Here is a 25,789-nt window from a genome sequence, read left to right as displayed (position 1 = left end):
GAATTGAAAATGGGGGACCCTGATGTAAACAAGACAAACGTCTTTCTCTGGTCTGCATCCCCTTAACAATTGTGTGTATTGAGCCATACTGTATTGTACCCATTCTGCAATCTGTTAAATAAAGTTTTCATTCATTCATTCATTCAGTCTCCAAGTAGACTAATGTTTATATTTAAGTGCAGTGGTCTATAGCCACTCACACTACCACCGAAGCTCCCCCTCTGATGGAACAGTCCACATTAATTTGTGCGTCGCCTCGCGTCATCCAGACTCCGTTGACAATCTGCGCATGTGTATGGGGAGTAGGTAAACATTCAAAGAAACAGACTAAGAAATGACATAAGCACCATGATCAAAACCTCAAAAAAATATTTCATCAATGACAAAACTGAGGAAAACAAAAACAAACCATGTGAACTTTGGAAATTACTCAATAATCAACTAGGCTGCAGTAAAAAACTTAAAACCAGATTCTCAAACATAAACATAAAGACGGACAACACGCTCATCACAGACAAGCTGGATGTAGCCAATTACTTAAACATCTTCTTCACAAACATAGCCACAACACTGGTAAACAAACTACCCTCCCACTCAGGGCATTATGGGGTAGAACACATAGTAGCATACTACAAAAACCTAGGGGTCCGCAAAGATGACTTCAAACTAGAAATGGTAACAACCGATGAGGTACTCAAAAAACTGAGCGCCCTCCAACCTAACAAGGCCACTGGCCATGACAACATCCCCTCAAAATTCCTCAGAGACTCAGCAGCCGCCATCACCCCAGTTATCACACACATAATAAACCTCTCCATAAAACAGGGACACGTCCCCAAGGACTTCAAAATTGCGAGAGTGACCGCTCTGCACAAAAAGGGCAGCAAATTAGACCCAGGCAACTACCGCCCTGTTTCTATTCTTACCTCCATCTCGAAAGTCATGGAGAAAATAGTCTACGAACAGGTCGAAAAGTACCTGGCGGGAAAAAATCTAATCTACGAATTCCAATCTGGCTTCAGAACATCCCACTCCACTGACACATGCCTTCTCTATTTGAACGACCACATCAAACAAGAGGTGGACGCGGGCAAATACTGCGGCATGGTCATGCTGGACCTACAAAAGGCCTTCGACACTGTCAATCACTCCATTCTGATTGACAAGCTAAAAGCAATTGGTTTTGATAGTTTATCAGTGAGCTGGATGCAATCCTATACCTGGAGGGGAGAGAACAGATGGTGGAGGTAAACGGTACTCTATCCCCCCCCTCACAGTGAGCTGTGGTGTTCCACAAGGAAGCATACTAGGACTGCTACTGTTCCTAATTTATGCAAATTACATGTCATCAGCTTGTGACTGCAACTTGTTCCTGTTTGCGGATGACTCAGCCCGGCTGGTCTCTGACAAGAACAAGTTGCAGGTTGAAAAAACCCTCAGCTCGGAACTAGGCAAAATCTGCATATGGCTCGCTGATAACAAACTATCATTACACATGGGCAAAACAGAGTCCATTCTCTTCGGTTCAAATAACAAACTCAGCAAGACCGACGGCTTCTCAGTTACAGTGGGTGACAATATTGTCACAAGGAAAGATGAAATTACCTACATGGGTTCCATCCTAGAGGCAAATCTTTCCTGTGACAAAATGGCATCCAATGTAATAAAGAAAGTCAACCAACGAACTAGATTCTTGTACCGGATCTCCTCTCTGGTAAACAAGAATACCCTAAAGACTCTGGCAGGAGCACTCATTCAAGGGTACTACGACTATGCTTGCACCTCATGGTACCAAAGCACCTCAAAGGCACTAAAAACAAAACAAACTGGTCAGACTTCTACTTGACCTTACCCCTAGAACCCACCTCACCCCTGCCCACTTTGACAACCTAGGATGGCTTAGAGTAGACGACAGAGTACAGCAACTTGCAATGGGCCTGGTCTACAAGATACGCTACACCAGGGCCGGACTGGGGAAATAATTCATACCGGGAGATATAGCGCGAAATATAGCCCCAATCAGGCCACTTTTTAAGCGGGGGTCTGGGGGTCCCCAACCAGGAAATTTTTTGTTACAAAGACTTAATTTCCTGCATTCTGGTGAATTTTAGTGCATGTGAATCACAAACTAATGAGCCAACAATTGCTTAGTACAATGTACTGTTACTCAAATAAAACTGTTGTGGCACTAGCAATGCTACTCTCTCCACCTTCAAAAAGAAAAAAGCAAGAGCACAACATATTTTTCTATTTACTATTATAATACAGTTAACCACTCTCTCCTGTAAGGGCCTTTCTTTTTCTTTGTTTTATCCCTCTCTCCTCCACCCTTTCTCTTTCTTCCACTGTCCATCTTGACATCAACGTTAATTGACTTTCGCTTTACTCTATCTCTCCCGAGTCCCTCACTACCTGGCTCATTGCCTGGCTGTTATTCTGCATCGGAGTGCCGTCTGCCATTCCATTCGCCGCCTCCGCTGTCAATCAGTTGTATCGCCTGGTCCCGCCTCCACCAATCACAAGCGGCAGCACGGCTCCATTGTGTGTGTGTGATCCCGTGAGGGAGAGAGAGTCAGATAGTTCTCCAACTCTGTCGCAGACAGTGAAATCCTGGTTGTTCCCCACCCACCTAGGTTATCTAACTATCGCGCCGCGCCGCCGCCACAACTAGAAACAATGGCCTGGCAAAAAAAAAGATAAAAATAATAATATTATTATTTTTTTTTTTAATATATAATTTTTTTTTTAATCTGTGCACTCCCGGTGCTCCCGATGGCCAGTCCGGGCCTCAGTGAATACCATGACCACAACACCAGAGGAAGCTCAACAAATCATGTTAAACCCAGATTCTGCTCAAACAAGGGACTAAACACGTTTCGCAATTATGCCACATCAATGTGGAACGCCCTACCCAAAGCTGTAAAGGAATGTGAATCCCTACCCACATTCAAAACCGCTCATAAAGAGCACCTACGGGAGGCTGCAATTCGAAACTGGCCACCATAAATGTCCAAACCCCCCACCCCCTCCTAATAGACAGTCTCCTCCCCACCGCATGTATATATTCTCTCCCCGCCGTATGTATATGTATGTATATTTCTCTCCCACCCCCTCCTAATGTACAGTCCCCTCCCCATCATATGTATATACTCTGTCAGGATCTATGGGTAACAGTACTGTATATTTGAATCTCGTATGTCACAAATGTAACAGTACTAAATACCTGTATGTCCCTATGCCATAAATGTCATGTATGTTGAGTATGTCTGTCATAAATGTCTAAATGAATTCAAAATGGGGGACCCTGATGTAAACAAGACAAACGTCTTTCTCTGGTCTGCATCCCCTTAGCCGTACTGTATTGTACCCATTCTGCAATCTGTTAAATAAAGTTTTCATTCATTCATTCAACTGTGCAACACCTGGACTTCCTTCTGATTTCCCTCAGATCAAAACATGTTTTTTTTTCAAAGTTTTGCATAAACATTACTTTTGGCAAAAGTAATGTTTATGCAAAACTTTGAAAAAAAACATGTTTATCGCTTATCGCGTTGTCTATCGGCGTGTAATCAATAAAATAGAGATACTCTGACGACGTACCCCACTTTCTCCCATGAGCTCAAAATACCGGAAGTGTTGCGGTTGTCTATATATGGGCATAGACTAGGGTTCATACCCCCCGCCCCCCCCCCCCTCCTCACGAGCTCCATGTAACGCTTTTTGACAGGTATATAATAAGTACATGAAAACAATCTATGCAGTTATTTGCGATTAAAATCACATGGACACAGATAGGGCGAAAATGTAGCCGTCCGGAATATTACAATATTATTATTATTATTATTATTATTATTATTATTATTATTATTATTATTATTATTATTATTATTATTATTGGACATTTTGAAGGAAGGGTGGGGTCAGGAGGAAATGCGGTGTTCTCCCTCCCCCAACGACGCCATTGGCTTTTCGTCTGATGACAGAGTGATTTCCACGCCAGCGACTGGCTACTGCGATCTGTCGCTCCTGTCGGCTGAGAGGTGGATTCCTCTGTTGGTTCATGAGCGCAGACTGGAGGGGTTGGGCCCGGGAGTGCAGTGTAGTGGAACATGGCGAGAATGGCAAACGAAAACGGGTGTGGAGGACCAGAATTACAGACAACAACAGAACCCCGGGGGGAACCGGGTCGGGGTCCGGCGAGGTGGGGTCCACAACACGCAGGGGCCCGAGAGCTCGCAGATCTATACTCGCCAGGTGAGTCAATAGAGTCCTTGTTGTGTGTCACACGCTCAGCATTGTTGCCGTGCATTATTATGAAACTGCCTAGCTACGTGTTAACACCAGTGTCCAGCTTTATTTAGAATAGAACAAGAGAATATAATAGACTATTATTATAATAAGTACTTTATTAATCCATCCGAGGGGAAATTCAGCACCACAGATCGCTCACAATAATAAACATTTAGGTTGTTCAAAAATAAGAACACACACAGTCAAAGATATACATTCTATCTAAACATATACTTCTTAGTGGGGCTAACATAACTAGTTATCCGGTTAGTAAAAGCCACCAAACATTATACTGAAGCATTACTACGTTAAAATGACGACTTTCTAAGTGTTCCAGGAACAGTACAGTACAGCATATACAGTACATTGATAACGTACCTATACTTTTCGGCATGTAACTGTAGATGTAGCCAGCAGCCACACGTCACACAATTTAAAAGATGACTAGTTCAAAGGTTTTTCTATAGCCTTTTTAGTGTTTTAATTTGTTTAATTTTCGGGAATATAGCTGATTTCACTGCTTCCGTTATAATGTGCACGGGAGCCCCATGTGAAGTTGCTTTGACCTTTCAAAACAATGTTCTAACATGCGAAGCACGTCAGCTGGCAGATTGGAACTCATGAGTCAACATTAGTCATATTTATATACTGTAATTACTAAACGAGTAAATTAGGCCTGGCTAGTTACTTTTGTTTAGGTCTTAATTGTGTTTGTTTTGCTGATTTATTTTGCACATAATCTCACACACAAACAAACACTCTAAACAGTTTTTGTACGCATTGATTTAGTTTGACAGTTATTGAGAGTAAATGAGTTTGAATATGGCCACCTGTGATGCCATCGGGGGCATTGAATCCTTATGTTAATTAATGATAAGGTAGCAGTTTAAGACCTATACAGTACCTATATGTACGTCAGGGGACCTGTACACTTATTGCTGAAATAGCTTCGTTGTATGGCTGAATTATATGGGTAATATAATATAATCATATTGCAATTATTCGAGCAGATATAACTTGCAATATGATTTTGAAAGTCTTAAGATAGGAATCTCCTTTACATGTCGTTTTAAATCATTTTAGTAGGCTATATTGTGTGAAACTCAATACATTAATCTCCTATTGGATTTCAGATCTGATTACCAATATCCTTTTATCATATTGATAATATTTTTAGATGTGAGTAATGCATATCTGACAGACTCTTCTCAATCTCACTTTCATTCATTTATTATGTGTATTTAAAAAAACGTTTTGTCATAACATAACATTTCAAATCAGTGTCCTGTGCAGTGGATGAGATGTATATCGTCCACGATAGTATGAACTTAAGACACGATTCCCTTATTTGAGATAAGATTTGTATTGTCAACACAGCAGCATCACTACACAGGACGACGTACAAAGGCAATGTACAATTGGAGGACAATGTACAAAGGCAAATAATAACATAATAGGGCAAGAATTTATTGATAATAATAAATATAGCTTAATTCAACCAAACAGATGACAGAGGTAGAAACACAAGTTTAGATGCACATTCCTATACATTTACATTTAGTCATTTAGCCGAACGCTTTTATCCAAATCGACTTGTCACTTACCCCAGGCCATCAGGCTGCTAAACGAACAATAAACACTATGCAACAACCATCAAATGCACACAGCACACACACCCACACGCACACTCACTTAAACCACACAAACACACAACAGTAACAGTAAGAAGCATTTTGTATAAAAGTATTCTGTACTTCTGTATGACAACTATTAAAGAAACTTGAAACTTGACTTACAAGTTCTGTACGACAAGTCATCAGGAAGGGCACAACTCTATCAGCTGAGTAACAATGTTCATCAAGGTGTTGAGTTCTACAGTGTAGGTTAGTTTATTGCATAATAAGGTTAGGGTTCGATTAAAAAAATATATTTTTATTTCAGATAATGGTTGAAGAAGTGCGTCTTTAGTCGACGGCGAAAGATAACATAACATATTCCTTTATTCATCCCCTTGGGGAAATTCGGGCGTCATCGCAGCATGGGGGAGTGGGGGGAGCGGAGGTTTTTAGTTTCTCACATTCACCCATTCACTCACACACCGATGCTCATCGGGAGCAATTAGGGGTCAAGTGTCTTGCTCAAGGACACCTCGACACGCTGCCCGGGAGGAGCGGGAATCAAACCGGGAACCTTCCGACTACCAGACGACTGCTCTACCTCCTGAGCCACTGTCGCCCCTAGTAGTAAATTAAACAGTGTAAACAATATAATTAACTCTGAATATACAAATATGAGTGAGACAAAAAAAAGTATAGAGATAATATACTAGAGATACAGTACACACAGTACAGTACACATGTATGTGTGATACTATTGTACAGAGAGTATGTATAAGAGGGATACATACAGAAGAGTATAGTCGGTTCAGTTACTCAAGATTACACACGATAGTCAACATTAGTCACACCAGCTTTGTCTATAATCTCTCCCAGCCTGTCAACAATTTGATAAACACAAACGTAATGCTTGTGTTTGGTTGCGTAGGCCATAATATGTTCTCTCGTGTTTTTGTTTTAAAGGCAAAAGATGCCAAGAGTGGATAAGTGTTGCCCTCTGCTTCTCTCTTGTGGCCTTCAACTTTGTGCACCTCCTCACCAACTTCCACCTGGGCCACGTGTGGTACATCCTCCTGGGCATCGGTACGTAGCCACACACAACATGCATTTTAATATTTACCAGTCGTCAGTAGGGATAGCTATGAGAAAAATCGAAAAAAACAAACAAATAGAAATTATAGATTTCTATGGCTTTTTTTTTTTTTTTTTTTTTTTTTTTTTTCATATCTTTTCACATGTATGTATAAGATTATAACTGTTTGTTGGTTTCCTTAAACATATATATGTGAATGAACAAAAATAAGTTAAAACAAATAATAATAATAAAATAAAAAATTCTAATATTATTATTATTATTATTTTTTCTAAGTTTGTTTTCCCTTTTCGAGTAATACACGATCAATCGAGTATAGCATGCGATCAATCTATCTGGATTTTTCTTTAAAATGCCCATCCCTAGTCGTCAGATCAGCAGGGCTTGTCCTTGTCTAAATAAATTCTTAGCCGACAGCAGACCACAATTGAAATGCCAAGCGTCATAGGTCTACAATGTATGACTTACACACTGTGGACACGCCCGACAGGTGAGGTCCAGGCAGGCATTCTTCTCTGCTCCGTTTGGCTGTAGAGTATCTATGGTCAACATGGTTGTGGGTAAATAGCTTAGCCTATTTATAATTCTGCCCAATATTGAGTAAGAAAAATAAATAAATATATATGCTGACGCTGTATATACTACATATATATATATATATTTATTCACACCACATATATACCTATCCTCACCTGCACATAGTCCCTTACTATATCTATATCTGTACATATCCAACTCTTACTAGTTACGCTGCTGGCAAGTAGTAGTCATACTCTCTATTTATATAATACTACATCTGATTAGCACTATACTCAGTAATACTAATTTGTATATTTTGTACCCAGTTTAACCACCTGTACATTGTATATTGCTGTTGCACTTTACTGCTACATTTGCACTCTGGTTGAATGACAAACTTCTTTTCGTTGTACTGTACTTGTGCTGTATAATGCCAATATATTTAAATGTACTCAATAGTGAGTAAGAAAAATAACTATACTTTATTTGTTTTGCACAGAGTTTAACACTTTGGATGCCAGCCACGACATAACACGTGTTATCAGCTCGCCCCCTGAATGCCCAGCACGACAATTAGCGTGATTTTTTTTTAATTAGCGATCTGAATTCATATTTCATCAACCGAGTCTACCGTTGGGAAACCAGCCCCATCAGGAGCTCAGATGTGAAAAAAGCGCCCCCTATCGTCTCCCAGATGGTAATGCACCCTTTTGGAATGGACTCAATGAAAATGGATGAGAAAAAAAAACTCCGGAACCCACATTTTACTTCTCACGCATGTACCCCGAGCCGATCGGAGTCATTGTGGACCATCAGAACAGCGTGTAATATGTGTTTACAGTACATAGCATTGGATCAATAAAAGGATCGATTTTTGGAATGGCGATCAGGAATTGGAATAATTTTTTTGGATACCATCTGATCTCAGGTAAGGCATCTATTTTACCAGTCTTAGGATAATCAGACCTGTTTTCACGGAGATATAAGCCATTACTATATGCCCGTTGCGGTTAAACGTTAGCGTTAAGCTAGCTAACGCTTCCATTCCTCTTTGACCAGTCTCTCGTAAGCTACGTCATCCCCCGCTAAGAGTCATGGGAGATGTAGTAGATACAACAGTCCTGTGTGTGTGTTTTTATGCAGATCGTTATGCAGTTTTAAAGCACCTTGGCTTTGTTCTGAATGCACTTTGTTGTAGTTATCCTACAGAGAAAAGAAAATGCACTTGACTTTAATGCACATTTTGTTGTATGCGAAGAGAAAATGTTTAAATTGTACAATCTTTCAGCAGTCAGTCTGGAACTATATGCATTCAAAAGTGCTGAATAAATGTTTTATGGGCCCATAATAGTGATTATTAATATTATTTAAGTTAAGTTTTGCCATAATCATGTCTTTTGCCATAATCAGGTAGCTGAAAAAAAAATACATTATAATATATATTTATATTGATCATTTTCGGCCTTTCGGCATTCGGTTTTCGGCCAACTGTTTCCTATTTTTGGTATCGGTTTCGGCCAAGAATTTCCCATTCGGTGCGTCCCTACTATCGATAATCTAGCGTTTATTTGAAAACTATAAAAAAAAAAAAAAAATGACAACGTTCTAGAATATTCCAGTACAGGGCGTTTATCACGGAATCTTTTTATTTTCCTTGAAAACGAGGGCTTTTCAAAATGCTATAAAACGGAAATGAACCGATAAAAAAACAATCCGCTTCGACAATGTTGACTGGAAAATGAGTCATTGATAAGCGACGGGCAGATTAGACACATAGCCATAATTTAAAACATAGATTAGGCGATATTAACGCTAACATTGAAGTGGATGGTGGGCATTCAAGCACTAAATCGTGCGCCCCCTGCTGGGCACTGAAAGTGTTAATATGTACCAGTCGTTTATACCATAGAGTCCACTCATACCATGAATGTCTATGGTGCATGTACTATTGAAATAACCATAGCTTGCAACATTTTCAACCGGTTTGGTTTGTTATAAATGTCAGAGATGTAGTTATCATACTGCATACTTATAATGGACTTTCATATGGAAATAATTTCAACATGTCCAAGCATCCTGAATCATAGCCACGTTAATAACGTTTTAATAAACCAAACCGTTTGTAAATCGGTTGAAACTTTAGCATGCTATGGTTATTTCAATAGTACATGCACCATAGACATTCATGTTATGAGTGGGCGTGCTGCCTGTGACAAGATGGCCGCCGGTGAACTACGCTGGAGACTCTGCCTTGCACCATCTAGTTATATATATCTATGGTTGGTTACCATATACATTTTAGACTCTAGGGCAGAGATGGCCATCTTGAATTCTATTGAAAGAGCCGTCTTGTGGTTCTCTAGCAAGACATTGGCCACCACAGCCATGCTAACGTCACTGACTATCCACGGCAATATCCTGAGTCTTTCTTTCTTAACTTTGCGGATTTAGAAGCCATTTCCTAACAAGCTCTCGAGTTACTCAATTGTTTTGAGTTTCAAAAAGTTAGAGAGAGAATTATGGGATTTAAAGGATAAAGGGCAAGAGTGTGGGCGGAAAACATGTCTACTCTTGTATTATTATATATTAGAAAAAACTAGGATACATTATAGCCAATATAATTATTCTATGTTCAGAGTTGGTTATTCTTTTATGTAATTTGTTACTGATTACTAGTTTGAAATGGTCAAATCTGTAATTTAGGCCTAATAATTTGGATTAGATTACTGCAACTCTGTAATATATCACCCAATTTATTTTTCTTAGGCTTGTTGCTTTTGAATCTTTTGTTTGACTTTTTGCAGATCATGAATGAATGAATGAATGAAAACTTTATTTAACAGATTGCAGAATGGGTACAATACAGTACGGCTCAATACATACAATTGTTAAGGGGATGCAGACCTGAGAAAGACGTTTGTCTTGTTTCCATCAGGGTCCCCCATTTTCAATTCATATAGACATTTATGACATACATAACATACATGACATTTATGGCATAGGGACATATAGGTATTTAGTACTGATACATTTGTGACATAGGCGGTATTCAAATATACAGTACTGTTACCCCTAGATCCTGACAGAGTATATACATATGATGGGGAGGGGACTGTACATTAGGAGGGGGTGGGTGGGTGGGAGGGGAATATACATACGGCGGGGAGGGAATATATACATGCGGTGGGGAGGAGACTGTCTATTAGGAGGTGGTGGGGGTTTTGGGCATTTACGGTGGCCAGTTTCGAATTGCAGCCTCCCGTAGGTGCTCTTTAAGGGCGGTTTTGAATGTGGGCAGGGATTCACATTCCTTTACAGCTTTGGGTAGGGCGTTCCACATTGTTGTGGCATAATTGCGAAACGTGTTTAGTCCCTTGTTTGAGCCGAATCTGGGTTTAACATGATTTGTTGAGCTTCCTCTGGTGTAGTGGTTGTGGTATTCACTGACCTTTGGGAAGTATTTTGACATGTACATGGGCACCCCGGTCGTATAGTGTATCTTGTAGACCAGGCCCATTGCAAGTTGCTGTACTCTGTCGTCTACTCTAAGCCATCCTAGGTTGGCAAAGTGGGCAGGGGTGAGGTGGGTTCTGGGGTTCAGGTCAAGTAGTAGTCTGACCAGTTTGTTTTGTGATGTTTGTAATTTTGTTTTAAGCGCCTTTGAGGTGCTTTGGTACCATGAGGTGCACAGATCAATCTCATCAAGATCACTGTTTGATTTCCTATACTTTTGTTGAACCTGACAGACCTGGTCTTGTCCTGTGAGACGACCAACACAAATCTAACGGCAGCAATGGCCAATTAGATTTGGCTCATAATAATAATAATAATAGATTGAATTTTAAGAGAGAAGCGCCTTTCTCAGACTCAAGGACACTGTACAAGGAAAGGATGGAAAAAAAATTAAAGTAAGTAATAAAATTGAAAAAATATATATAATAAAATACATAAAAGATCTGTGTATAGTAACAACAAGAAAAAACAAATAAGATAAGAGATAAAAATAAATAATAAAAAAAGGAGGCAAGTTCTGTCCAATTGGATGAAGTGGTTAAAATTCACTTTCCTCATGGGGGGAAATATTGTGAACTGTAGTCTATTGTAGGCTGATCTTGCATCGTCTCGGCTTTAACCCTTTCACAACCACACTACAGAAGGTTAAATAGAATCTGCCCCCTATGTTCCAAGTCGGTAGCCTATAGATCCACAAACGGAGAAGAAAGGTAAAACAAATTCGGGTGTCATCGCAGCATGGGAAGGGGAGGTACAGGGTAATAGTAGAATATAGGCAATAAAATTAGATCTGAATATAAAAATAAACAGTGTAAACAAAGTTGCAGATGAGGGTCTGTATGCCCTATCTGTTATATTATACGTTACAATAAAGGCAATAAAGAATTTGAATCTGAATGTGTACTATGAGTAAAAGTAAACAGTATACACAAGGTGCAGTATACACAAGGTACCCTAACTGGCATGATACACTGTAGTCTGTGCAGGTTTTGGTGGTTAAGAGTCACACTTAGTGGTCAGACATTCCTAGTAGGGATGCACGATAATTATCGGGCCGATATCAGCAATTATGACGCCATCCCGATAAACCCGATTAAAGTATTGATAGCTCCGATAATACATTTTTCTTATTTTTTTACACTTTTTTCTTTATGTCAACATTCACACGCACAATATATGCTTACTTAGGATTTGACTTGATTCAACAACAAAGCAGTCGGGGCAATGGCAAGCCGAAAACTGTCGAAAATGTGGTTATTTGAAGTTTGGATTTTTTATTTATTTTTTATAAGTTATTTTTTAACTGAGGTAGGTAGATTACATTTTTAGAGACTAAAGTACCGAAAAAAAGGTACCGTTGGGTACCGGTATCGATTCACAGGTACCGGTACCGTATCGGTTCAAATGTGAACGGTACCCATCCCTACTGACAAAGCACAATACCTGTTGGTTTTTAGTTCACTCATTGTTCAGGGAAACACATTGTTAATGACATTGACGGATTGTGAATTTTGTGATTGACTCAAATTATATTTATTTGGAAAAATAAATATAGTCACTTTATTTGAAGAGTCAAAACTGTTCTCTTGGCTTTGTTTTGTTCATAGTAGTAACGCTCATGTCATGATAAATCTGGTTAGGTCAAAACTACAGGAATATACATTAAAAAAAATCGGTATCGACCTTGAGGAGCAGAAAGTTATCGATATCGGGGTCAAAAAAATCAATATCGTGCACCCCTAATTCCTAGTAGTTCTCGAGTTCTGCAGCCGTTAGTTCTCCAGCTGTCCCTGCCCACGGTTGTGGAGCCTGATGGCCGCTGGCACGAAGGGCTAATGGGGCAGTTAGTGGAGTGTTGAGGGGGGGGGGCTATGAGTCTGTGGCTAGCTCCTTATAGAGGGGGTGGGAGGGGTTCTCCGGAATGTGTGTCCAGCTTCCTTCTCATCCTCCTCTCTGCCACTACCTCTAGCTAGCCTTCCTCACTAGCTTAGCTTGTTCAGTTTGTTGGTGTCCCTTGAGTTGATGTAGGCCCCCCCAACTCAAGGGACACCAATGAAAATGTAAGGTGTTAAAGTTTGATAAATTGTAGGCTACATCATACCAAGTATAAAGAGAAACAAATAACATAATAGAAGCATTTGTGAATCATCACGCAAACTGCATTATGAAAGTAGCCGAAATGCCTGCAGAGCTTATAGCTTATTATCTAAATGGTAAATGATGCATTTATATAGCAGCGCCAGATTTTATCCAAAACGCTTTACAATTTGTTCCTCACATTTTACCCATTCACTCACACATTCACACACAGACGGCAGAGGCAACCATGCAAGGTGCCAACCTGCTCATCTGGAGCAGTTGGGGGCTTAAGTGTCTCGCTCAAGGACACTTCGACACGCTGCCCGGCAGGAGTGGGAATCGAACCGGGAACCTCCAAATTACCAGAGGACTGCTCTACCTCCTGAGCCACTGTCGTCCCTAATCTAATATTATAGCATACTAGTGCAGTGGCCCTTTCAAAACGTGCCCGTTCAGAAAGGCCGATTGCTTGGCCCCCCAGTATGGCTGCTTGCCGCACCACTCGTCCAATCAACCTCGAACTCGACACGCTGCACTGTCTTGGGTTCTCAGAAACATGCCCCCCGCCAAGTGTGAAGTCGATCAGATGATTGGAATCATCACGTGTGTAATGTTGTTAATGTGTTATTTTGATTGATCCGCCTGCCGCTCGAGGCGGAGAAAGTGAACACATTTATAAAAAGTTATCAGGTGGTACAGTATTAACTACGGAAGCGTATTGCTGCCACACCAGAAACAGACAAAAAGATCAGTATCACGTTATATAACGTGACATGTTTATTGTTATAACAAGATTGTTTTTCACGTTATAACTATATATTTTCACGTTATTATGACATACAAACTTATCACATTATAACAAGAAACTTTTCTTGTTATAACAATATACAATTTGTCACCTTATAATGTGAAACGTTTTATGTTTTAACGTGATAACTTATTGTTATAACAAGAAAAGTTTCTTGCTATAATGTGCTAAGTTTATGTCGTAATAACGTGAAAATATATTGTTATAACATGAAAAACATCGCTATAGCAATAAATGTTTCACGTTATAACTAGGGCTGTCAGTGTATCGCGTTAATTAGATTAATTAATTACACAGCAAATTATCGCGTTATGAAAATTAACTCAAAATTAATTACAAAAAAAAGTTTATATTTTTATTTTTTTTATAATTTTTTTTTTATCTCATTCATTCCATAAGTACGTAGAATACACATTACAGACTTTTTTTTATATGGTCCATTTGCATGTTCTTGGTATCGGATTCTAGGGACATCTATGGATCTCAGGGAATGTATTCCCAGTGTCAGAAATACTGTGTCTGTTACTACTGTAGGCTTGAGTAAATTGTAATGAACCAAATGAGAATATCAATAAAAAGAATTGTTATCTTTGACTGTGAATAACACTATGCTCAAATTGACCAGACCTGAAAAATCTAAGCAAATTAATAGATGGAAGATGATTAAACAGAAGGTTTTGTAGATACAGTACTGAATTCTGCCATCCGGACACATGCAATTTGAAATATGATTATAGAATATAGAATATCAGGCATAAAATAGTTATGCGATTAAAATGCGATTAATTAGATTAATTAATTACAAATCCTGTAATTAATTAGATTAATTTTTTTAATCGCCTGACAGCACTAGTTATAACGTGATACTGATAATTCTTTTCCGTTTCTGGTGTGGCAGCAATACCCTTCCGTAATTAACGGTACATCTCATGGCAACAAGGTGCCCCCTGCGAGATGCGTTCGTGTCCGCCGACTCAGCCGCGCGTCACGAGGCGATGAGCGGGTCCCCCGGTTCAGTGTCGTTTCCTAGGGGACGGATAGTACCTGTCTGTCCTCGGCTCCAAATGAAGCGCGCTCGCCGGGGAGTATATTGTGGAGTGCGCTTGAGATGGAAATTGCTCCTCAGGTGCGCAAACAAGTCCGGCGGTGGCCCACACACATCAAAGTGCTGTGCAGTCATTACTCCTAACCCTGCCTAACATCGCTGTTCACGAGGGCAGCTCACAGTACAGGACTATAGGAGGAGGGGAGACTAGGAGGACAGAGACATCATTTGCAGGACGTGAATCGGCTAAGGGACTGTACAAATTTGAAATATTATATGCCCTTCTTTTGATCACCACTCAAGTTGCACTAATCCTCAACGTCACCAATCTTGTGTTTTATTCCCATTTTCATGGTTGTCTCCACATAAATTCTTTCTTTATTGTATTTATTGCAATAAACGCTTACAAAAACAATATTCATTTTCTAGAAAAGGAAAGAAAACGTACAATAAATATTACATAGAGAAATCATAATGAGAATCCCCCCTGAGGTCCAAGCCACCACCATCATCTTATCTCAATTTACAGTGGATTTCAACTGTACCATCAGATTATTCCACATTGTAATTGTTGCCTCCTTCACTCCGTGCACGCCAGCTGTCGAAAGCTCCAAATACACAATGTCCAAATACATCTAAGTCCGTGCTCTGAGAGCAAGAGAACGAGGCGGTTTGTAGCACATGGCTACCAGCTTTGCAACAACCTTTATTAAATGATATTTTTAAAACGTTATTTCTCCTCTATACCTGAAGACACTCCAGTTGCATCAACTTCCACATTTATTCACAGAGTGTGTGAATGATGAAGATATACCTCACCACTGTGACAGGGATGGGTGCTTTCAGTTCCTTAAGATGCAGGATGTTTTCTACGAGTGGTAGGAAGCACTTGTTAATCTACTATCTTCATGCTTTTCGGAAACACCCTGTGCTTTGTAAGATGGCAAGCGATACAGGAGTCTCAAGGCGAGCACAGAAAGACTCAGAAGAAGCTTCTATCCCCAGGCCATCAGGCTGCTAAACGAACAATGAATGAACACTACACAACAACAACCACCAAACGCACATAGCACACACATCCACACGCACACACTCACTTTAAACAAACACACTGTAGCACCCACTCCACACACTTATAGCACACACCCACTTTAAACAAACACACTGTAGCACCCACTCCCCACACTTTATATTTATGGATGAAGGATTGCACTACAACTCGTACACCTTACTGTAAATTGTACCTAAAATTGTACCTCATCCCATTTCTGCTTTGCACTAGATAGTACTGTACATTAGTACACTGCATAGTATTGTGTATTGTATATTATATGGTAACTCAGAACATTGTACATATGTCTATACCGAACACTGACCTCATTTTCTTCTTCTAAATTCATGCTATATTATGTTATTATGTTATTTGATACTATCTTGTCTAGCACAGTCTCTGGAGCGTAACAGTAAGAAGCATTTTGTATGAAAGTATTCTGTACTTCTGTATGACAACTATTAAAGAACTTGAACTTGAACTTGACTTCATGATCATCCTTCAGATGCCTTTGCGAAATGAGGCCCTGGTCTATTATTTAATATTATAATTTCTTTTACAAGTTTAATTTTAAATCTTTATTTCAACTCGTAAAACACTGGGGTTACCCTAATTTACAGCGACGGCGAGCTTACAAAACAAGTTTATCAGCAATTTCATACATATAGGCACAATAAATAAGAATAAAAAATCTGCTAAGACAGATACAGTGGTCGGAGATCATACTTTTAAATGCAGCATAAGAAGGAAGAACCTTCAGCTTCAGAGTCAGTCGGAGGGCATTCCAGATGTTGGAAGCTTCAAAAAGGAAAAAGCTGTTTTTCCTAGTTCAGAGCAAACTGGAGGAACCCTAAGAACCAACCAGTCATTTGAACGTGTAGAATAGGTTCATATTCATTCAAACTTTATTTAACCCTTTCACTACCATACTACAGAAGTTTAACCCTTTCACTACCACACTACAGACGGTTAACAGTCTGTAGTGTGGTAGTGAAAGGGTTAACCTTCTGTAGTGTGGTAGTGAAACGGTTAACCCTTTGTCGTGTGGCAGTGAAAGGGTTAACCTTCTGTATTGTCGCAGTGAAAGGGTTAACCCTTCGGTAGTGAAAGGGTTAATCTCAAATGATCATTGAGAGCAAGCCCTCATTTACAATGATGTAGACTAGAGAAACACAAAACATAATAAATACAAAAAAAAGAAAACAATATAGAAACAGTCTATCAATTAAACAAACATTTAAAATAATTAAAAACAACTGCAGACTGTGGTGAGGCTATTAAAGATTTATAATGACCAATAGATGCTAATGAATTGAGTTTTAAAGTGTGTTGCAAAACATTCCATGATGTTATCACCAGAGAGAGTGTGATTAAGGTACAGAGCTCCAATCCAGCAATGAGGTGATTCCAATAAGGGCAATCAATTTGACCAAATCGGGACATTATTAGTATACTGTGTTGATTTATATTATAGTATCATCAACTGTCTGGTTAGTTCTAAGATAAGATATTCCTTTATTGATCCCCTTGGGGAAATTCAGGCATCCTAGCAGCATGGGGGAGGGGAGGTACATGTATCGGCAGGGTAATAGTAGAAGACATAAATAGAGGCAATAAAATTATAGTACAGTAGAAAAGTTAAAATAGGCAGTGTAAACTCTGAATATATGTATATGAGCAAGTAGGTAGTGTGATCAAAGGTGCAGATTATACATGACAATACCGTAATTTTCGGACTATAAGGCGCACCTGAATATAAACCGCAGCAGCTAAATTGAATGATGTGTACATATATAAGCCGCACTGGACTATAAGCCGCAGGTGTTTTAATGTTTAATTACCATTATGTAAGGGTTCGTGCACAGAGGGGATTGTCGGGAAAGAGATGGCTGTTTGTGGAAGTGCCCGTTGGTGATCGTGGATGTTTTGACCATAGATATATATATAGAACACTAGATAGCTTACCCGTGCTGCCGGCCAATGGAGAGCGACGTCGTAGGGCGGCCATCTTGCCCCAGGCAGCTCAGCTACTGATAACATTAATGTCTATGGTGCATGTACTATTTAAATAACCATAGATTGCTCAATTCTTTACCGATTTTCAAACGCCGGGTTGGTTTGCTATAAACATCAAAGATGTAGTTATGATACTGCATACTTATAATTTTGTTGATTTTTTTGTTGTTTTTTTACAAACCGCCACGTTAATAATGCTTGTAATAAACCAAACCGTTTGTAAATCCGTCAATATTTCAGCGAGTTATGAGTATTTTTGTCTGTGCAGATCACTCACCCTCCAACAGCTACCATAGAACGTAACAGAAAGGCTGACTGGGGCAAGATGGCGGTGGTTCAGCGACGCTGGTGACTCCGCCTTAAGCTATCTAGTGTTCTATATATATCTATGGTTTTGACACTCCTCCACGCTGTCAGGATCCACTCGCAAACTTGAGTGAAAGTTGCTTTTCGCATGCGACCAGTTTTGGTGAATGATTTATCGCCGCTAGTCGTCCACGCCTCCCACTGATTGCGTAGTGTAGTGCCACTTTGAACGCACGGTTGACACTGATGCCGAGTGGCTGCAGATGTTTCGTTGTGCCCCCAGGAGTTACAGCTGGAGTTGAGTTTGTGCTCTTGACGGCTGCTTTCCTTCCTTTGCACAAACTGTCTCGCTCTCGTAATGTCTGTCTGACCGGCCATAGAGCCCATAGAGTTAAAGGTGGTGCACTGTAACCTGTCAAATCCATAGATTTAGGAGGTCCCCTAGTGGCCGTTAGCTGTAAAAATCCATAGATTAGCCGCACTGTTGTATAAACTGCAGGGTTGAAAAATGAGAAAAAAGGCGCGGCTTATAGTCCGAAAATTACGGTAGTTATATTATACATTACGATACATATGGTTACAATAAACACTAGAATCTAAATATATACTATGAGTAAGTAAAGTATACAGTATACACAGGTGATTATTATTATTATAACTTTTTTTATTATCACAAATTAGGAATTTGAATTCCTGAGCATCTAGAAGAGTGCTTCTCGAGCAGTTTTGTACACTTAAGTTATTTTCTCTTTCTTTCTTTCTTGCAGTGGCAGGGATACTCACGGCAGACTTTGGCTCTGGCCTGATCCACTGGGGGGCCGACACATGGGGATCAGTGGATCTTCCAATCTTTGGAAAGGTAGAGGCCTGGTGACATTCCAGTCAAACATTTATCAGTACACCGCTGGAACAAGATGCATACCACTCTCTGACTTTGACCCTTAAGAAGACATTCTTATTTACAGCAATGGGCCCCCCTGGGGGACTGGCTGTAGGGGAAGGAGGGACACACACACACACACACACACATACACATACACATACACATACACATACACATACACATACACACATACACATCCAGTACAAACACTATTACTACTAGGGTTGGATACCGTTCACATTTGAACCGATACCGGTTCCTGTACGAGTTACTGGAATTTGGTATCGGTACCCAACGGTACCTTTTTTCGGTACTTAACTCTCTCTGTAATAAAAAAAAGGTTATTACAGGAAAAAGTCCAAACTTCTCAATTTCAACATTGTTATTAATTTAGAACATTTTGTTATTTATTGTTGTAATGTAATGCACATCGCATGAAATTGCATTAGCATGTATTATGTTTAAATATCAAAATGATCTGGCCATCCTCAGTAAATCTGATCAAACTCCTCTGACCTCGTTTGGTCTTTCCAAAGACCAAAGAGACGGGACAGTAATATATTTGTGGAAAAGGCTCCCTCTTGTCTAGCATATAACACTCTTATACTAAACATGTAAAGGTACTGAAATCTGGTACAGATTGATCTAGCATAACCCTAAGGGGATGGGTATTGAAAGGTATGAATACAACCCACTCCAGTATCGATTGACAAATCAACAAAGCTTTTTTTATTTCTTTTATTTATTTCTTAGCTATTGCCTTGGAGCTGGAAGGCCTGCCTCTTCATAAAGTATTGAAAAAATAAAGTATTGTTGTGGGAACGGTATCAAATGCAATGTATCCGAAGGTTGTTGAGCAGTGTTGTTGTGTTTATAGGTGGAGTAACGTTATCTCCAATGTTCGCTATTTGGCCAAACTGGAACGCAGCCAAGCTTTCTCACTACACACCCAGCCACTGTCCTCCTCTGGGGAAAGGCAGAGGCCGGCACTTGTCTTCTGTCCCGAGTTAACCTCGCATTGTAGTTGAAATACCAATGAATAATTAAAAAAGAAAAACAGTGAATCTCTCAGTTACATCAATATTGAGCCGTCTCACATTTGTAGGTTAAATGAAGTTCACCATTAGCCGTTTTAGCCCATCTCATCATCAACGCCTGGTTGTAAGTTGATCAATCCAGTGCAGGGGTTCTCAAACTTTTTTTATACCACAACCCCATTTTATTTCCGATTCGTTTTGGCGACCCCACACTTAATGTATCATGTAATTTCAATGTGGAATTAAGGAATATCAAAATAAAAGCACACGTTGAACTTGATCATGCATATTTATTAGAACATTTAATTACAGCACTATGTTATCAATACACATTTATAAAACGAGGCATATTTAGCCAAAATATGTTGCCAGAGCATAAAAAATATATATATTAAAACTTTTGCTCGACCCCACTGTCACCTACCCACGACCCCAGTTTGGGTCGCAACCCCGTATTTTGAGAACCGCTGATCTAGTGTGATCCATGCACGCACTGCCCAGCCCAGTCAGTCAGTCTCCGGGGAGAGGAGGCAGAAGCACGGTCAGCTTAAATCACTTCAGCGTTCCTATTGGCGGTGTGAATGAGCGTTCCTATTGGCGGTGTGAATGAGCGTTCCTATTGGCGGTGTGAATGAGCGTTCCTATTGGCGGTGTGAATGAGCGTTCCTATTGGCGGTGTGAATGAGCGTTCCTATTGGCGGTGTGAATGAGCGTTCCTATTAGCGGTGTGAATGAGCGTTCCTATTAGTGCTGTGAATGAGCGTTCCTATTGGCGGTGTGAATGAGCGTTCCTATTAGTGGTGTGAATGAGCGTTCCTATTAGTGGTGTGAATGAGCGCTCCTATTGGCGGTGTGAATGAGCGTTCCTATTAGTGGTGTGAATGAGCGTTCCTATTAGCGGTGTGAATGAGTGCTCCTATTGGCGGTGTGAATGAGCGTTCCTATTAGCGGTGTGAATGAGCGTTCCTATTGGCGGTGTGAATGAGCGTTCCTATTGGCGGTGTGAATGAGCGTTCCTATTGGCGGTGTGAATGAGCGCTCCTATTGGCGGTGTGAATGAGCGTTCCTATTGGCGGTGTGAATGAGCGCTCCTATTGGTGGTGTGAATGAGCGTTCCTATTGGCGGTGCGGTGTGAATGAGCGTTCCTATTAGTGGTGCGGTGTGAATGAGCGTTCCTATTGGCGGTGTGAATGAGCGTTCCTATTGGCGGTGTGAATGAGCATTCCTATTGGTGGTGTGAATGAGCGTTCCTATTGGTGGTGTGAATGAGCGTTCCTATTGGCGGTGTGAATGAGCGTTCCTATTAGTGGTGTGAATGAGCGTTCCTATTGGCGGTGTGAATGAGCGCTCCTATTGGCTGTGTGAATGAGCGTTCCTATTGGCGGTGTGAATGAGCATTCCTATTGGTGGTGTGAATGAGCGTTCCTATTGGTGGTGTGAATGAGCGTTCCTATTGGCGGTGTGAATGAACGTTCCTATTAGTGGTGTGAATGAACGTTCCTATTGGCGGTGTGAATGAGCGTTCCTATTGGTGGTGTGAATGAGCGTTCCTATTGGCGGTGTGAATGAGCGTTCCTATTGGCGGTGTGAATGAGCGTTCCTATTGGCGGTGTGAATGAGCGTTCCTATTGGCGGTGTGAATGCAAACAGAAAGAAAACCCTGAAGATATGTAGTTCTTGGGGGAGCTCTCCAGTGGATAGTTTTCTCTCGGGAGTCGCCAGAACATTTAGGTCTGTAAATAGACTCATACAGAGCACGTACTGGTAAACGAACAGCATCCACTGGGTGAACTCAAACTCAATAATTTAAAACACCAACGGGGTGCTCCAGTAGCACACCATATAGCGCGCTGAGTCGCGAAGCGGTCGCCCCGGGTTTGCTTCCCAGTCCCGGTGGCCATTTGCCGCATGTCCTCCTTGCTTCTCCTCCCGTTCTCCCTCTCTGCTCTGTCGGTCCTGCGTGGCCAGAAAAAGCTGTGAAAAATGATAATAAAGATAATTTTAAAACACCAACACACATGTCCAAATGGCTGTCTATACTGCCAGCGAGCCCATGTGCACTCTCTTTCTCTGCCTATTGGTCTGTGTGTGTCACTCCAGTCCCAGTCTTATGGTGTGATATAGGAGGGACAGGGTTAATCACCTGCATCTGTGCTAATTAACACTCCCCTGCCTACCACTGCTCCAGTGAGTCACCCCTGACTCTCCCTCTGTAGCCGACACCTACTGTACAGTAAACCACCACACTCCTGACTCTCCCTCTGTAGCCGACACCTACAGTAAACCACCACACTCCTCCTGACTCTCCCTCTGTAGCCGACACCTACAGTAAACCACCACACTCCTCCTGACTCTCCCTCTGTAGCCGACACCTACTGTACTGTAAACCACCACACTCCTGACTCTCCCTCTGTAGCCGACACCTACAGTAAACCACCACACTCCTGACTCTCCCTCTGTAGCCGACACCTACAGTAAACCACCACACTCCTCCTGACTCTCCCTCTGTAGCCGACACCTACTGTACAGTAAACCACCACACTCCTCCTGACTCTCCCTCTGTAGCCGACACCTACAGTAAACCACCACACTCCTCCTGACTCTCCCTCTGTAGCCGACGCCTACTGTACAGTAAACCACCACACTCCTGACTCTCCCTCTGTAGCCGACACCTACAGTAAACCACCACACTCCTCCTGACTCTCCCTCTGTAGCCGACACCTACTGTACAGTAAACCACCACACTCCTGACTCTCCCTCTGTAGCCGACACCTACAGTAAACCACCACACTCCTGACTCTCCCTCTGTAGCCGACACCTACAGTAAACCACCACACTCCTGACTCTCCCTCTGTAGCCGACACCTACAGTAAACCACCACACTCCTGACTCTCCCTCTGTAGCCGACACCGACAGTAAACCACCACACTCCTGACTCTCCCTCTGTAGCCGACACCTACAGTAAACCACCACACTCCCACGCAGAGCTGCCTCTCCCAAGAGGGCAAACATTTAGACCAAATCGAGACCTTGTTAGTTTGGAAGAAAAAGCTTATACCGTTGAATTGGGTGTATTCAGAGTAGCGCTAATAACCAAAAATGAAGCTTGTCTGAACATTTCTGAGTTATGCTGTGATGTAGTTATCAGAAAGGTAAACTGACTATAGTTCTACGTCTTTTCTGCGTAAAGATACCTCTCTGCGTATAATATAATAATATTGGCAGATAATTATTATTAATAATAATAATAATCTTTATTTATATAGCACCGTTCATACAAGAATTACAGCTCAAAGTGCTTCACAGCAGCAAAAAAAAGACAGGCATACAAAATTGGCATAAACTGAGCACAAAATGTACTAAAAAGTGCAGACTTATTCACACTAGGATGAGATCTAACATCCCAATAGGCCTCTTTCCTTATGATTCGATTATCACTGATGCATATATCTGTAGCTGAAACCACCCACATTCCCATTTAAGACCGTAGTCACAAATCAAAATGTGCTTTAGTGAATTTTGCTTTAACCCACAGTATCAGGGCATTTAACCCACTTTTTATTGCAAAGGTTCTGGAACCCACACTGTCAATACGGGATATACCCCAGCCGTCGCTGGTATAGTATGTTACCGCAAGCTTGGGTGGGGTTTAGGTACCCCGAAACTCTCACCCTTCTGCCCGGGGGTTTCGACCCATTGCCTCACTAGGACAAATCTGACAACACATAATGATAAAAAGAGTAAAATAGAGTAGACGGAGTAAAATAGTGCAGTTAAAAAAGACAGTCTTTCTTCCTGTTTCATACCACATAGTTTAAAACCTGTAATAAAAGCATACAATTATTTTATTTTACCTTTATTTTACCAGGCAGGTAGTCACTTGAGATCAATGATCTCTTTTTCAAAAATAGAATAGACAGAGTAAAATAGTGCAGTGCATAAAACTGACACATGAATACTGTTTAAACACAGGTAGCAAAGTATATTAAAAGGCTAAGGTGAAGAGGTAGGTTTTTAGCATTAAAGGAAATAAAAAATATTATTTAGTGATCTAGCCTCCCTAATGTCCATAGGTAGGGTGTTCCATAGCTTTGGTGCATCATTTGCGAATTGGCATTAAAACCTCCTGAAAATATTTTAAATATATAATAATAATAATAAATAATTAAAATCTATTAGAAAATTCTAATAGACTTCTGACAATATGAAAAGCCTTTCCACACTTATTGATAATAGATTTTTGACATTAAAATCTATAAAAGACTATTAGCAGGTTTCTGACTAAATAAAAGCAATGCATAAAGTGCAGACATAAAATGAGTCTAGAAAAGACTGAGAGCAGAGCACAAGGTGTAGATGCCTAACTCTACTTCCCCCACCCAGAGCACTCAAAGGATAGAAGTCAGCATTGTTTGCATTAATGAAAAGGAACTTCACGCTCAGGCTATTTGTCATTCTGTTGTTCCATGGGATTCTTTCTTCCTACTGTCTCCCTCCCAGGCCTTCATCCGACCATTTAGGGAGCACCACATCGACCCCACAGCCATCACCCGCCACGACCTGATCGAGACCAATGGTGACAATTGCATGTTGACCGTCATCCCTCTAGCAAACATGGCCTTCAACTTCCTCACCCGCTCTCCTGGTAAGCCGTCAACAACAGATTGTATTCAGTGCTTACTTGTGTGAACAACAGGTTGCAATCTAATCTTTACTTTCACATCAAATTAATTTCTCTCTCTCTTTTCTAATTGTAGTGGAGATTTACCATAACTACCCCTGGTACTGCTATATGTTTTCGCTATCCATCTTCGCCACCCTCACCAACCAGATTCACAAGTGGTCACACACGTACTGTGGCCTGCCTCGCTGGGTGGTCTTCCTCCAGAACTGCCATATCATCCTTCCCCGCAAGCATCACCGCGTCCACCACGTCTCCCCGCACGAGACCTACTTCTGCATCACTACAGGTTTGCAAATGGAGGCAGTGTGCCGTGTTCTTTTGGGTGGCGGTTTGGGGATTTCCTTGAGAATACACTGTCGCACAAGTAAAACAATCTGTTCACACTAGAGAATACACTGTCGCACAAGTAAAACAATCTGTTCACACTAGAGAATACACTGTCGCACAAGTAAAACAATCTGTTCACACTAGAGAATACACTGTCGTACAAGTAAAACAATCTGTTCACACTAGAGAATACACTGTCGCACAAGTAAAACATTCTGTTCACACTAGAGAATACACTGTTGTACAAGTAAAACAATCTGTTCACACTAGAGAATACACTGTTGTACAAGTAAAACAATCTGTTCACACTAGAGAATACACTGTCGCACAAGTAAAACAATCTGTTCACACTAGAGAATACACTGTCGCACAAGTAAAACAATCTGTTCACACTAGAGAATACACTGTCGCACAAGTAAAACAATCTGTTCACACTAGAGAATACACTGTCGCACAAGTAAAACATTCTGTTCACACTAGAAAATACACTGTCGCACAAGTAAAACAATCTGTTCACACTA

At 40.8% G+C, this 25,789-nt stretch overlaps 1 protein-coding gene across 1 annotated transcript in view; it reads left to right on the top strand.

Annotated features, from left to right (window-relative positions):
- Nucleotides 1-4,094: 4,094 nt before the first annotated feature.
- The window catches only part of peds1 (plasmanylethanolamine desaturase 1), a 70,068-nt gene continuing 48,373 nt past the window's right edge, over nucleotides 4,095-25,789 (top strand). The window contains exons 1-5 of the mRNA XM_084333930.1: nucleotides 4,095-4,254; nucleotides 6,870-6,989; nucleotides 19,104-19,195; nucleotides 24,758-24,902; nucleotides 25,015-25,251. Coding sequence (XP_084190056.1) covers nucleotides 4,110-4,254; nucleotides 6,870-6,989; nucleotides 19,104-19,195; nucleotides 24,758-24,902; nucleotides 25,015-25,251 — 739 coding nt within the window. The 5' untranslated portion in view covers nucleotides 4,095-4,109. The remainder of the gene's footprint in view (nucleotides 4,255-6,869; nucleotides 6,990-19,103; nucleotides 19,196-24,757; nucleotides 24,903-25,014; nucleotides 25,252-25,789) is intronic.

The sequence above is a fragment of the Notolepis coatsorum genome (assembly GCF_963971535.1).
Source record: "Notolepis coatsorum genome assembly, chromosome: 17".
Classification (NCBI taxonomy): Eukaryota; Metazoa; Chordata; class Actinopteri; order Aulopiformes; family Paralepididae; genus Notolepis; species Notolepis coatsorum.
Note: the sequence above shows the minus strand (reverse complement) of the source record. Positions and strands in the feature narration are given on the sequence as shown.